Consider the following 11,717-nt stretch of genomic DNA (forward strand, 5'->3'; position numbering starts at 1 on the left):
AATTCTGCCTTTGTTTCCCTCAAACAGGGTTTGGCTTCTGCCCCTGCCTTAGGGCTGCCTGACTATTCTAAGCCTTTTACCCTTTTCTGCCACGAACAATCTGGGTGTGCACTTGGAGTTCTCACTCAGATGCACGGAGAAAAGAACCGCCCAGTGGCTTATTTCTCTGCCACTTTAGACCCTGTTGCCCAAGGCTTACCCCCCTGCCTGCGTGCTGTGGCTGCTGCAACGCGTCTAGTCAAAATGTCTGATTCCTTTGTTCTCCGCTCTCCTCTTACCCTCCTGGTCCCTCACTGACCTCACCCTGCTCCAAGACTCTGCCCCAGAAACTGAGAGAGAATCCTGGGTTGCCCAAGGTTGCTCTCTACATCCCGATTCCTTTTGGCACTCGCCTACTGGCACCTTTATAGCCCCCTTTTCACTCTACCCATCTCTGGCTGCCCTGCTACACAGTGTTTCGCATGTAGGAAAGGAGGGGATGGTCTCTGCTGTAACAAAGACAGGATGGTGGGCCCCTCCATTTTAGCTCTTTTACAGCCCGCCACTGTGCGGCCTGTACCATTTGCCAAAGCCATAATATTGGTAAACCTGTAAAAGTGGCCCAGGGGTTCTCTCTCTCAGGCCTCAAGCACCGTTCTTGCACAAAATGCCTAAGTGTCAACAATATGAATTTATATTGGTTATGGTATGTTTATCCTCTGGTTGGATTGAAGCCTCTCCTTGTTGCAAGGCTGACTCACTGTCTGTTGCCAAATGTTTGTTAAATCATATTATGCCTGTCAAGGGAATTCCTGCTACTCTGTCCAGTGATCGGGGTACGCATTTTACTGGACAACTTGTTCAACACCTGGACCATATATTGCATATCAAACATCTGTTGCACTGTCCCTACCACCCACAGAGTGCAGGTGCAGTTGAAAGACCAAATGGTGTACTTAAGAATAAGCTTGCTAAAATTTGTGACTCTACAGGATTAAGCTGGCCAGTAGCCCTTATGGACATGAGATCCACTCCATCCCAAAGGCATAAATTAAGTCCCTTTTGAAATTGTTATGGGACGCCCTATGCGAGCTATGACTACCATCACTCCCGTTCCAGATTTGACTCACAGTGCGCTCCTTCAGTATTGCAAGGGACTAATGCAAGCTGTAAGTCACTTCCATTCACAGGTTCGAGTCGCCTGGCCCACGGAACCCACCTCCGACGCGTGCCACAACCTAGAGCCAGGTGATTGGGTCTACGTACGGCGCCATCATCGAAAGCACGCCGTGGAGCCCTGGTGGAAGGGTCCTCATCAGGTACTGCTTACTACACAGACGGCTGTTAAACTATCTGGCATCGCAGCGTGGATACATGCTTCACAGTGTAAGAAGGCACCACCCCCAGAGAACCAATCACCACCTCAGGACAACGCAGAGTCAATTTTGACTCCAAAAGAAGACGTAGAGGAACAGTCTGCAATACCTTACAATCTACGCTCTCGTAAGAGTTGCCAGAAGCAGACGACGAACAAAAAAAAAAAAAAAAAAAAAGCAGTAGCGAGCCTAGCGCTTGGTGGGCGTAAAACCGTGACTGCGATTCCCTCAGTTGAGGTTGTCAGAACCAGAAGAGCCTTGCCTCCAACATGTGCCTCTGCCTGTTCCTCGGCTGCTGGTATCTTACGGTCTGGGGAGACCACGATGACAATTCTTTTATCCAGCAGCAGGTGTGGATAGCTCAGACCCTTAATATTTCTAATTGCTGGGTCTGCAGCCACATCCCAGCCCACTCTCAAACTGGTGTTCCTGTCCTGGCTATCCCACTCAAGTCCTCAGACCTCACTGGAGGATCTCGTCCATTTAACAAAATATGGAACAGCAATGACACTTGGGAAGCAGTGGGAATAAATGCATCTAAATGGATAAGTGTGGTGGAGGGAAAAGGTCATTGGTGTTGGGTGTTAAATGGGACAGGGCTGGATCTGGGGAAAAGCCGTTGCCTTCAGCATATTGTGGCCAATGGTGTATGGGATTATTCAAACAAAACTAAAAAGTGGCGGGCCGGGTATGGAGATATGAATTTTTTCTCAACCTGGGATCAAACAGAGAAATCAATCTCATGTTCCCCCTACAGTAACCTTAGTGAACACAATACAATCTTTCAATGTCATGCAAATAACACCACTCCTCGTGAGGAGAATTACCCTGTACCCTTTGGGGGACACTACTCCTCCTTTGCAAACACCTATATGACAAATGGGTGCAACCGACCCTTCCCGGCCTTAATAGGCCATCACTGGGTGTGTGGGACCAGAGCTTATACCGCACTACCAGCTAATTGGTCAGGAATCTGTTATCCCGCCCGACTCTTCCCACAATTCCGAGTGCTAGGAACCTTCCCTCGAGAACGCCTCCACAATTTCAGGCGAAAAAGAAGGGACTTAACAGATGCCCAATGGTATGTAAATAACATAAGCCCCTTAACCTGGGAAGAGGCCATTGGCAGTTCCTTAATATCATTAGGGGGAGTAATACATCATGCAAAAAGGGTCCTAAGGTTACAAGCAGTAGTTGAAATAATGGCAAATGAAACCGGAGAAAGTTTAAGAGCCCTGGCCAAAGAATCAGGGGCAATCTGACAGATGGCCCTCCAAAACTGTCAGGCATTGGACAAAGTGCTGGTGGCAAAAGGAGGGACTTGTGCTCTCATTGGAAAAGACTGCTGTGTGTATACACCAGACAACACCAATGAGGTAATAGCTCGTGCTAGCCACTTAGAACAAATCGCATATCTTCCCCACGAAGAGCCAAGTTCTTTATGGAAGTGGCTAAGTAACCTTTTCAATTTCTCTGGCATAGGAAACTGGTTGTTTTAGGGAGCCCTAACTCTCCTGTTTGGAATCCTAATAATTTTTGTATGTTTTCAGTTACTTTCCTGTTGTATCCAAAATTGTGTCAGGCATGCTACACAGATAGCTGCCCCAAACCAGAGTGCTAATTTGATGATTTCAAATATCACTGATGAACAAAGAGATAAAGAACGATCGATATGTGGAACCCAGTCATTGTTGGTCATTGTGTAGCTTGACCAAAAGGAGGGATTGTGAAAGTAGAATGAATTATATTGAAATTATAATTCATTAAAGAAATGCTACTTGAAGGGTTTGTTGAAATATAGTTGTCAGGAAGAGAAACATTAAGGAGTGCGAGACAATGGGTCCTCAAACTAATTAACTTAGAGCGCCTACTGAGCTAGGAGATTGGTAAACGTTAGTATGCAAATAAGATATGTATGTATATTTGTCAGTTTCTGCTTTCTTTTGTCTCTTATGTTAAATTGGCTTTGGCTTAGCTGTATAAATAAGTTATCTTGAGCCTCAGAGAGGGGCTCACATCTGGGTGCATTAGCAAAGTGCTTTGCTAATAAACAGAGTGGTCTGACAAATTATGTCAGTCCTGAATCTGACTTTGACAGGGTAAACCAGCAGCTGTTTCACAGCATACAAACAACATTAAGTAATAGTTTAGGATGGGATGTGAAAAATAGCAGTACCAGTGCAAACTGTTCCAACTTTAACTCATCTCCCCAGTTGTGCAAAGAAGCATGGGATCAAAGCACAAATAAGCACGTGATTGAGGGGTCTACATGGTTTGGGAAGGGGTGGATAAAACCCTTGTGTAGAGACAAAGGCTAAAAGACTGCAGCGTAGAGGAAAGATTGCCATCTATTGAATCATCGACACCACTTCCCACAACATGTTTGTTTTCTGGAGGCTTCTCATATGAATACCTCCCCATTCCAACTCTACTTAGCTTGTGAAGCCTGAGGGAAACAGCAGTAGTAGACAGTATGGCAGCAGACTAATGGAAGCCATTCACACAAGAAGCACTTGTGTAAGAAAAAGGTCAATAGTCTGCACAATTTAATGAGGAAAAATTTTAACCAATGAGAAACAATTCTAAAATATTAGCACCAGATGAGTTTGATGTTCTGTATGCAAGTCAGTTTTTTGGGGGAAAAAACAAATCTATTACACAGACGTCAGGCAAGTGGAGAGGGCATTTAACTTTAAAAAGCTGTGTTCTAAAACATATTCAAATCCAGGCAACAGTGCAATTAAAATAATATTTAGAACCCTGTACAGAGCTCCATAATAGCTCAGATTAATATGTCTGACAAAGGAGGAAGCTGTGAGTTGGCATGGTATATAATCAGAGGTGCAAAACCTGCACAGTAACTATAAAAACTGATCTTTTTAGATCACGTGACTTTAACCATGTACTCAAACCCTAATAAATTCCGTTTGGCCCTTAACTTTAATGTGTTGAATCGAGTCATTTTTAAAACAAAACAGGAACAGAGGCTTTTCTACTCTTGGAAATTGGCAACATTGTTTTGCGATGTGTAGTTCTTTATGCCTCAGACATGTTGCAATAGACCAGTGGTTCCCAAACTGTGGTTTATGTAACACTGGTGGTACATGAGCTTGTAGGAAGGAGTATACTGTGAACAGGGCAGTCTGTGCCCTTTTAGGGGTAGTGAAGACTGGACCAGTCAGCTGCTGTCTAGGACATGGCTCCTTTAAGGAAACAGGTATTCAAGGGAGCAGCAGATTAGCCAGAGGAGTCTCAGTCATCAAGTAGCTACCTTCTTAACTTAATCAAACTCCACTGTTAAGTGACTCCAAGAGAGAGAGGGGAGACAGCCTGAAGAAGAGAATTACAAGGGAGCTGTTGTGTCAAAATTAACTACATTGGCTAACCCAGCAGAATTACCTACCTTGCTGTTTCTGAGCATGTCACTTCTCAAGCAGTTTGAGCATCTCAGTGAATCTCTTGTGCTCATTTTGCCCTTAACGGTCTTCAGAATTTGCTACTTGTTGAAAACGAGGGTACCGGGGTAGGGGAGGGGAAGGAGGCAAATTGGAGAGGACGGAGGGGCAGAATTTGTGCAGCAGCCAAACAAACAGAGGAGGGTAAAGGGGATGGAGAGAGGGGAGGAAGAGGAGCAGAGAGGCAACACTGGGAACAGGATGGGTGAGCCAAGATTTAAGACAGGAGGAGTTGCGTTTTGAAGAAATTGCACACTTAAATACAACTTCTATAAATAGAGTATAATTTGTATTTTTAAGTGTTCATATATGAGAAGACTCAAAAAATGCTGTTGTAGAAGGCACTGGTGAGACCTCATCTGGAATATTATATATAATTCTGGTCAACCAAGTTCACGTGAGATGAATTCAGGCTAGAACAGGTGCAGAGAAGGGCAAAGTGCAGATGTTGGCCTGTTATCTGACCTGCTGGGATAATCACAATGAACTGCAGAGATCTGCAAACCTACACATCCAGCCAAGAGGAAGGGGGAAGAAGTCTCCACCCACAGAGAGGTGCCTTTAAGGAGATTGAGGAGGGGTCAGAAGTGCAGTTAGCCCCAAACTATGACTTTAATGTTTTTAATGAAGTAAATACTAATGGGAATTGTGTGATCATGGGAGACTTTAACTTCACAGATATAGACTGGAGGACAAGTGCTAGTAATAACAATAGGGCTCAGATTTTCCTGGATGCGATAGCTGATGGATTCCTTCATCAAGTAGTTGCTGAACCAACAAGAGGGGATGCCATTTTAGATTTGGTTTTGGTGAGTAGTGAGGACTTCATAGAAGACATGGTTGTAGGGGACAATCTTGGTTCCAGCGATCATGAGCTCATTCAGTTCAAACTAAATGGAAGGATAAACAAAAATAGATCTGTGACTAGGGTTTTTGATTTCAAAAGGGTTAACTTTAAAAAATGAAGGAAATTAGTTAGGGAAGTGGATTGGACTGAAGAGCTAAAGGCGGAGGAGGCCTGGAATTACTTCAAGTCAAGGTTGCACAAGCTATCAGAAGCCTGCATCCCAAGAAAGGGGAAAAAATCATAGGCAGGAGTTGTAGACCAAGCTGGATGAGCAAGCATCTCAGAGAGGTGATTAAGAAAAAGCAGAAAGCCTACAAGGAGTGGAAGATGGCAGAGATCAGCAAGGAAAGCTACCTTACTGAGGTCAGAACATGTAGGGATAAAGTGAGAAGGCGAAAAGCCATGTAGAGTTGGACCTTGCAAAGGGAATTAAAACCAATAGTAAAAAGTTCTATAGCCATATAAATAAGAAGAAAACAAAGAAAGAAGAAGTGGGACCGCTAAACACTGAGGATGGAGTGGAGGTTAAGGATAATTTAGGCATGACCCAATATCTAAACAAATATTTTGCCTCAGTCTTTAATGAGGCTAACTAGGAGCTTAGGGATAATGGTAGGATGACAAATGGGAATGAGGATATGGAGGTAGATATTACCACATGTGAGGTAGAAGCCAAACTCGAACAGCTTAATGAGACTAAATCGGGGGGCCCAGATAATCTTCATCCAAGAATATTAAAGGAACTGTCACATGAAATTGCAAGCCCATTAGCAAGAATTTTTAATGAATCTGTAAACTCAGGGGCTGTATTGTATGACTGGAGAATTGCGAACATAGTTCCTATTTTTAAGAAAGAGGGAAAACATGATCCAGGAAACTTCAGGCCAGTTAGTTTGACATCTGTAGTATGCATGGTCTTGGAAAAAGTTTTGAAGGAGAAAGTAGTTAAGGACATTGAGGTCAATGGTAATTGGGACAAAATACAACATGGTTTTACAAAAGGTAGATTGTGTCAAACCAACCTGATCTCCTCCTTTTGAGAAGGTAACAGATTTTTTAGACAAAGGAAACGCAGTGGATCTAATTTACCTGAATTTCAGTAAGGCATTTGATACGGTTCCACATGGGGAGTTTTCAGCTAAATTGGAAAAGATGGGGATCAATATGAAAATTGAAAGGTGGATAAGGAACTGGTTAAAGGGGAGACTACAACCAGTCATACTGAAAGGTGAACTGTCAGACTGGAAGGAGGTTACTAGTGGAATTCCTCAGGGATCAGTTTTGGGACCAATCTTATTTAATCTTTTTATTACTGACCTCAGCACAAAAAGTGGGAATGTGCTAATAAAATTTGCAGATGACACGAAGCTAGGAGGTATTGCCAATACAGAAAGGGAATGGGATATCATACAGGAAGATCTGGATGACTTTGTAAACTGGAGTAATAGGAGGAAATTTAATAGCGAAAAGTGCAAGGTCACGCATTTAGGGATTTTTGTTATAAACTGGGGACGCATCACTTGGAAGTAACAGAGGAGAAGGATGACCTCAGAGTATTGGTTGATCACAGGATGACTGTGAGCCGCCAATGTGATATGGCTGTGAAAAAAGCTAATGCGGTCTTGGGATGCATCAGGCGAGGTATTTCCTGTAGAGATAAGGAGGTGTTAGTACCGTTATACAAGGCACTGGTGAGACCTCACCTGGAATACTGTGTGCAGTTCTGGTCTCCCATGTTTAAGAAGGATAAATTCAAACTGGAACAGGTACAGAGAAGGGCTACTAGGATGATCTGGGGAATGGAAAACCTGTCTTATGAAAGGAGACTCAAAGAACTTGGCTTGTTTAGCCTATCCAAAATCAGGCTGGGGGGGAGATATGATTGCTCTATATAAATATATCAGAACAAAACAAAACAAACACAGGTAACCAGTCCTAATTAATTTGCATCTGGGGAGACTAAGGAAAATCCAAAAGAGCTCAGGAATAAATTGAGTTCAGCAATTTTCTCCCCATTCTGTCCTTTTAAGACACTAAAATAAAAACAAGATGGTTGGCTTAAATACCATTTTGGACCAAAACACCTAATGCAGACAGAATGGGGTTGTTTAGACCCAAGTATTTTGCAAGAAACTGTAATACCAGTAGGTTGAATGTTTTGCATAGAGACTGCTGTTGGCCTTTCAGGCACACATGATGTTCCAAAATTTGGAGATCCACAGTGCACACCTAAGAGGGAAAATATGACTCATTTCAAAATCTGCCATTCATTATCATATATTTTGGAGTTCATTAAATTAAGAATGAAGAGTAAAATCCCAGCCCTACTGGACACAATTGATTTCACCCAATGTTACTAAACTCCAGAGTTGGAATATTTATAAATGGAAATATACTCCTACTTCAAAACCTGACACAAGATCAATTTTTCAGACACACCTAAGTGACTTAGGAGTCTAAGTTTCTTTTTCAAAAGTGATCCAGGCACTTATGAGCCTAAATCCCATTGACTTTCAAGGAGACTTAGGTTTGTCAACACTGCAACTAAACACCCGCGTCTGGCCCGATTCAGATTACTTGGGCTTGTGGGGCTGTACATTTGCAGTGTAGACATTTGAGTTCAGGCTGCAGCCTGAGTTCTGAGACCCCCACAAACGGAGAGGTTCCCAGAGCTTAGGCTTCAGCCCGAGCCCAAATGTCTACACTGCAATTTTACAGCCCTGCCAGCCCAAGTCAGTTGACACAGGCTGGCCAGAAGTGTTTAATTGCAGTGTAGATACACACTTATGCTCCTCAATCACTTTTGAAAAATGGGAATTAGACTTCTAGGTCACTTTGGTACTATCGAAAATTTTACCCTTGATCTTCTGTGAATTTCCATTCTTAAATTGCTATACCTTCTCATTTTCTTTGCGGTTCCACTCGGACCTTGATACAGTTGCACTAGGGCAAATGAGTACAGAATTTGGCCCTAATAATTTACCTATACCACTGATCGTGGACTACTTCTCTCATTTGTTCCTACAGTAAAAATTTTGCCCACAGCTTAATGGCGTGTACTTCAGCAGATTGTCATCTACTTTCGGAAGCTATGGATTCAAAATAGCCAGAGCAATCAGAACTTTAAAAAAAAAAGTAACAAGAGACAATAAAAACCCAGCATTTAACAAAATAATCCCTCAAAACCAGTAAAGAAACTGGCTATCATAATAGGCACTGTCTTCTTCTCACACATATTTTGAAATCTCCAATATCTTTCTGGTCACTTCTTTTTTTATTCTATCTGCCATATACACACAAAAATACATTAGCAGTGGTCTTATGATGTTGCTATAACATGTCTCCATCTCTGGTTTACTGTTTAATTTTTGTTACTACTGCACACATATAAATATAATTTACAACAGAAAAGTGCATTCACTGTCAAGGAGGGAGCCGACTAAGCACCACAACTGCTGGTTTCCTCACATACCAGAAGTGGATAATAATGTGCTGTGTCTCACAAACACAGTACAAGATCAGAGGAGCAAAAGCCATCCGTCCTCCCCAAAGAGCAGTATCATTTCGCCTGCCATACCAGATACACCTGCATATACCATACTACTTACCTGAAAAGGGTCTACATTCATTTTGCAAACCTCTGTGTCCAGGCTTTAAAGCTAGTAACACTCAGGCTGCAGTGCACTCTTCTCTCTGTAGAGAAAGCCTTCTGACCTTACTAGGTTTGACAGATCTGTGCTGTGCAAAGGTATTTAAAGTTCAGCATGAAAGGCAGGTCCAACCCTTCCTCACGCTGTCCTCCTCCCTCTCCTTCTCCAGCTGTGTGTGGTTAGCGGGGGCGTCTTCCCTACACGCCCCTCTCCACCCCCTGTCAAATTCTGGCACCAGAGTCTCAAACAATTCACATGCGTGCAGTGAGAGCAGCAGAATTCAAGCCTCTACAGGAGTGTCCTTTAGCATATAGTCACTCCAGCATATGGTATCTATCTGTGACCGACATGGACAGGTGGCATGGTTTAAGATCCTTTCCTTTTGGTTAATATTGTATGCTATTTTCATTTTAGTTGTGCAAAGGGCTTCATCTTTTGTTAAGCAGTTTCTGATCGGTACATTGATGTTCCATGGCTTGTGTGAGCATTAGACACTATTTGACATTATACGGGATTTACAGCATTTTCTGTTTACAGTTGGATCTACTTTAGTAAGCAAGTGTGTCTAGGGAGATACTTGAACATAGAGAAAAGCCACAAGGAGAGGATGTAGGAAGGGAACTGCGAAAGCTGACGTGAGGAGCACAGGAGTATCAGAGTGCTAGGGTGTTGCAGTACTGAGAAGGGGCTATGTGAGATGGGTCAATATGACAAGAGAATCATGGAGGAGGACTGAGACTGGTAATGGGATCTGCATAGAACAGCACAAGACCAATCTGGGAAAGGACGAGAATGGGGGATGAGGGAATGCTGCAGAGCCAGGGCCCTACACAAGAAAACAGGAGCAATATTCAGGTGCATTTTGATGATGTTGATTTTGACCTATATACCTAAATGATCTGAGGTCCTGATTCTGCAATTTGTTACATGCCCATGCACCCAAAAAGAGCCTCAATGAAGGCAGTGGGACTCCACCAATGTGCTGCAACCTGCAGGATCAGGGTTAAATAGAGTGCCCCTCTCACCATGTGATACCACCACAGCTGTGGTCAGCACAGGCCCAGGGGAAATCCTGAGATGGTGGGGGTAAAGACGTATCCCAGAGGATCCTGAGGGGATTGTCAGGGGAGAAGAGGAAGCCCTGGGGAGGAGGGATCCTGAGGTGATTGTGGAGGGAAAGGAAGAGTCCTGGCAGAGCGGGTATCCTAAGGGGATTGTGGGGGAGAGAAAGGGAGTCCCAGAGGAGGATGGATCCTGAGGAAATTGTGGGGGAAGGGGATTCCCACGGAAAGAGGAAGATCCTGAGGGGATTGGGGGTGGGGGGGAGAAGGGGAATCCCATTGAAGGGGGAATGCTTAAGGGATTGTCAGGGAAGAAAAGGGGTATCCTGGGAGGGGGGAGGAGGATCCTGAGGTGATTTAGAGGACGGAGAGTCCCAGGGGAGGGGGTATCCTGAGCGGATTGGGGAGAAGGGGAGTCCCATGGAAGGGGAAAGATCTTGGGGGGATAGTGGGGGGAAGAAGGGGAATCCTGGGGAAGGGGGAGATCCTGAGGGGTTTTGGAGAAGAAGGGGTCCCAGAGAAAGGTGTATCCTGAGGAACCACCTCCAGTGGTGCCAGAGGGAGGAAGGGGGAGTGTCAAGGATGGAAGTATCTGACTGTGCATGGATGCGCGCATCTTCTGAGGCCGTGAGAGCCAACAGGCCCAAGCAAGGAGTCGGTCCTGGCCCATGGGACACAAGCCACCAGTGTAGGGTGAGTGAGGGGCAGGCTCAGCCCCAAAATAGAATATTTTCACCAGCCACCTATGATTCTTCCCCTTCTTTTGTCCTGTCCCTTTCCTTCTCTTTTGTGTTCCCATATGCCTTCAGTCTTGTCCTACTTCTATTCTCTTCTCCTATCTTTTCTTCTTTCTGAGGCCTTCCTCTTATGCTACCCATACAGCAGTGGCAAGGCTAAAAATCATTCATGCAGAATCTTTGTAATTACTTTTGTAACCCCTCCCACTCTTTGTCTATTTTGTATATGAATACCCTAAGCTCTTTGAAACAGAGATGCTGCATACGTATATATACCATGTGGTGAAAATGATACTGACCTCCCTTGTAAAACACTTTGAGATCAACTGATGAAAAGCACTGTATAAAAACTAGATATTAATTATTATTTATTATTATTACCTAGAATAAAATGGCCTCTGTGTCTTTTGGGGCCTTTAGTAGCTACCATAATATAAATCATAATATTAGTATCATCAGCCTGTTGCCACAAGCCCTCTGGATCTATCTGTCTGCTAAGTCAGCCAGGACCTTTAAAGGTGATATGGTTGCAAAAAACAATTTCTAGGAGAAAACAGGTAATAGGTATCAAGTGTGTGGGGGGGGGGGGCGTCCCCTTGCCAGTAGTGGATT

At 43.8% G+C, this 11,717-nt stretch overlaps 1 protein-coding gene across 1 annotated transcript in view; it reads right to left on the reverse strand.

Moving 5' to 3' along the window:
• The window catches only part of PAH (phenylalanine hydroxylase), a 70,172-nt gene extending 60,710 nt beyond the window's left edge, over positions 1–9,462 (reverse strand). The window contains exon 1 of the mRNA XM_084616180.1: positions 9,266–9,462. Within this exon, the coding sequence (XP_084472306.1) occupies positions 9,266–9,286 (21 nt within the window). The 5' untranslated portion in view covers positions 9,287–9,462. The remainder of the gene's footprint in view (positions 1–9,265) is intronic.
• Between the last annotated feature and the right edge of the window lie 2,255 nt (positions 9,463–11,717).

This window comes from Lepidochelys olivacea (genome assembly GCF_965140295.1).
Source record: "Lepidochelys olivacea isolate rLepOli2 genome assembly, chromosome: 1".
NCBI classification, from domain to species: Eukaryota; Metazoa; Chordata; order Testudines; family Cheloniidae; genus Lepidochelys; species Lepidochelys olivacea.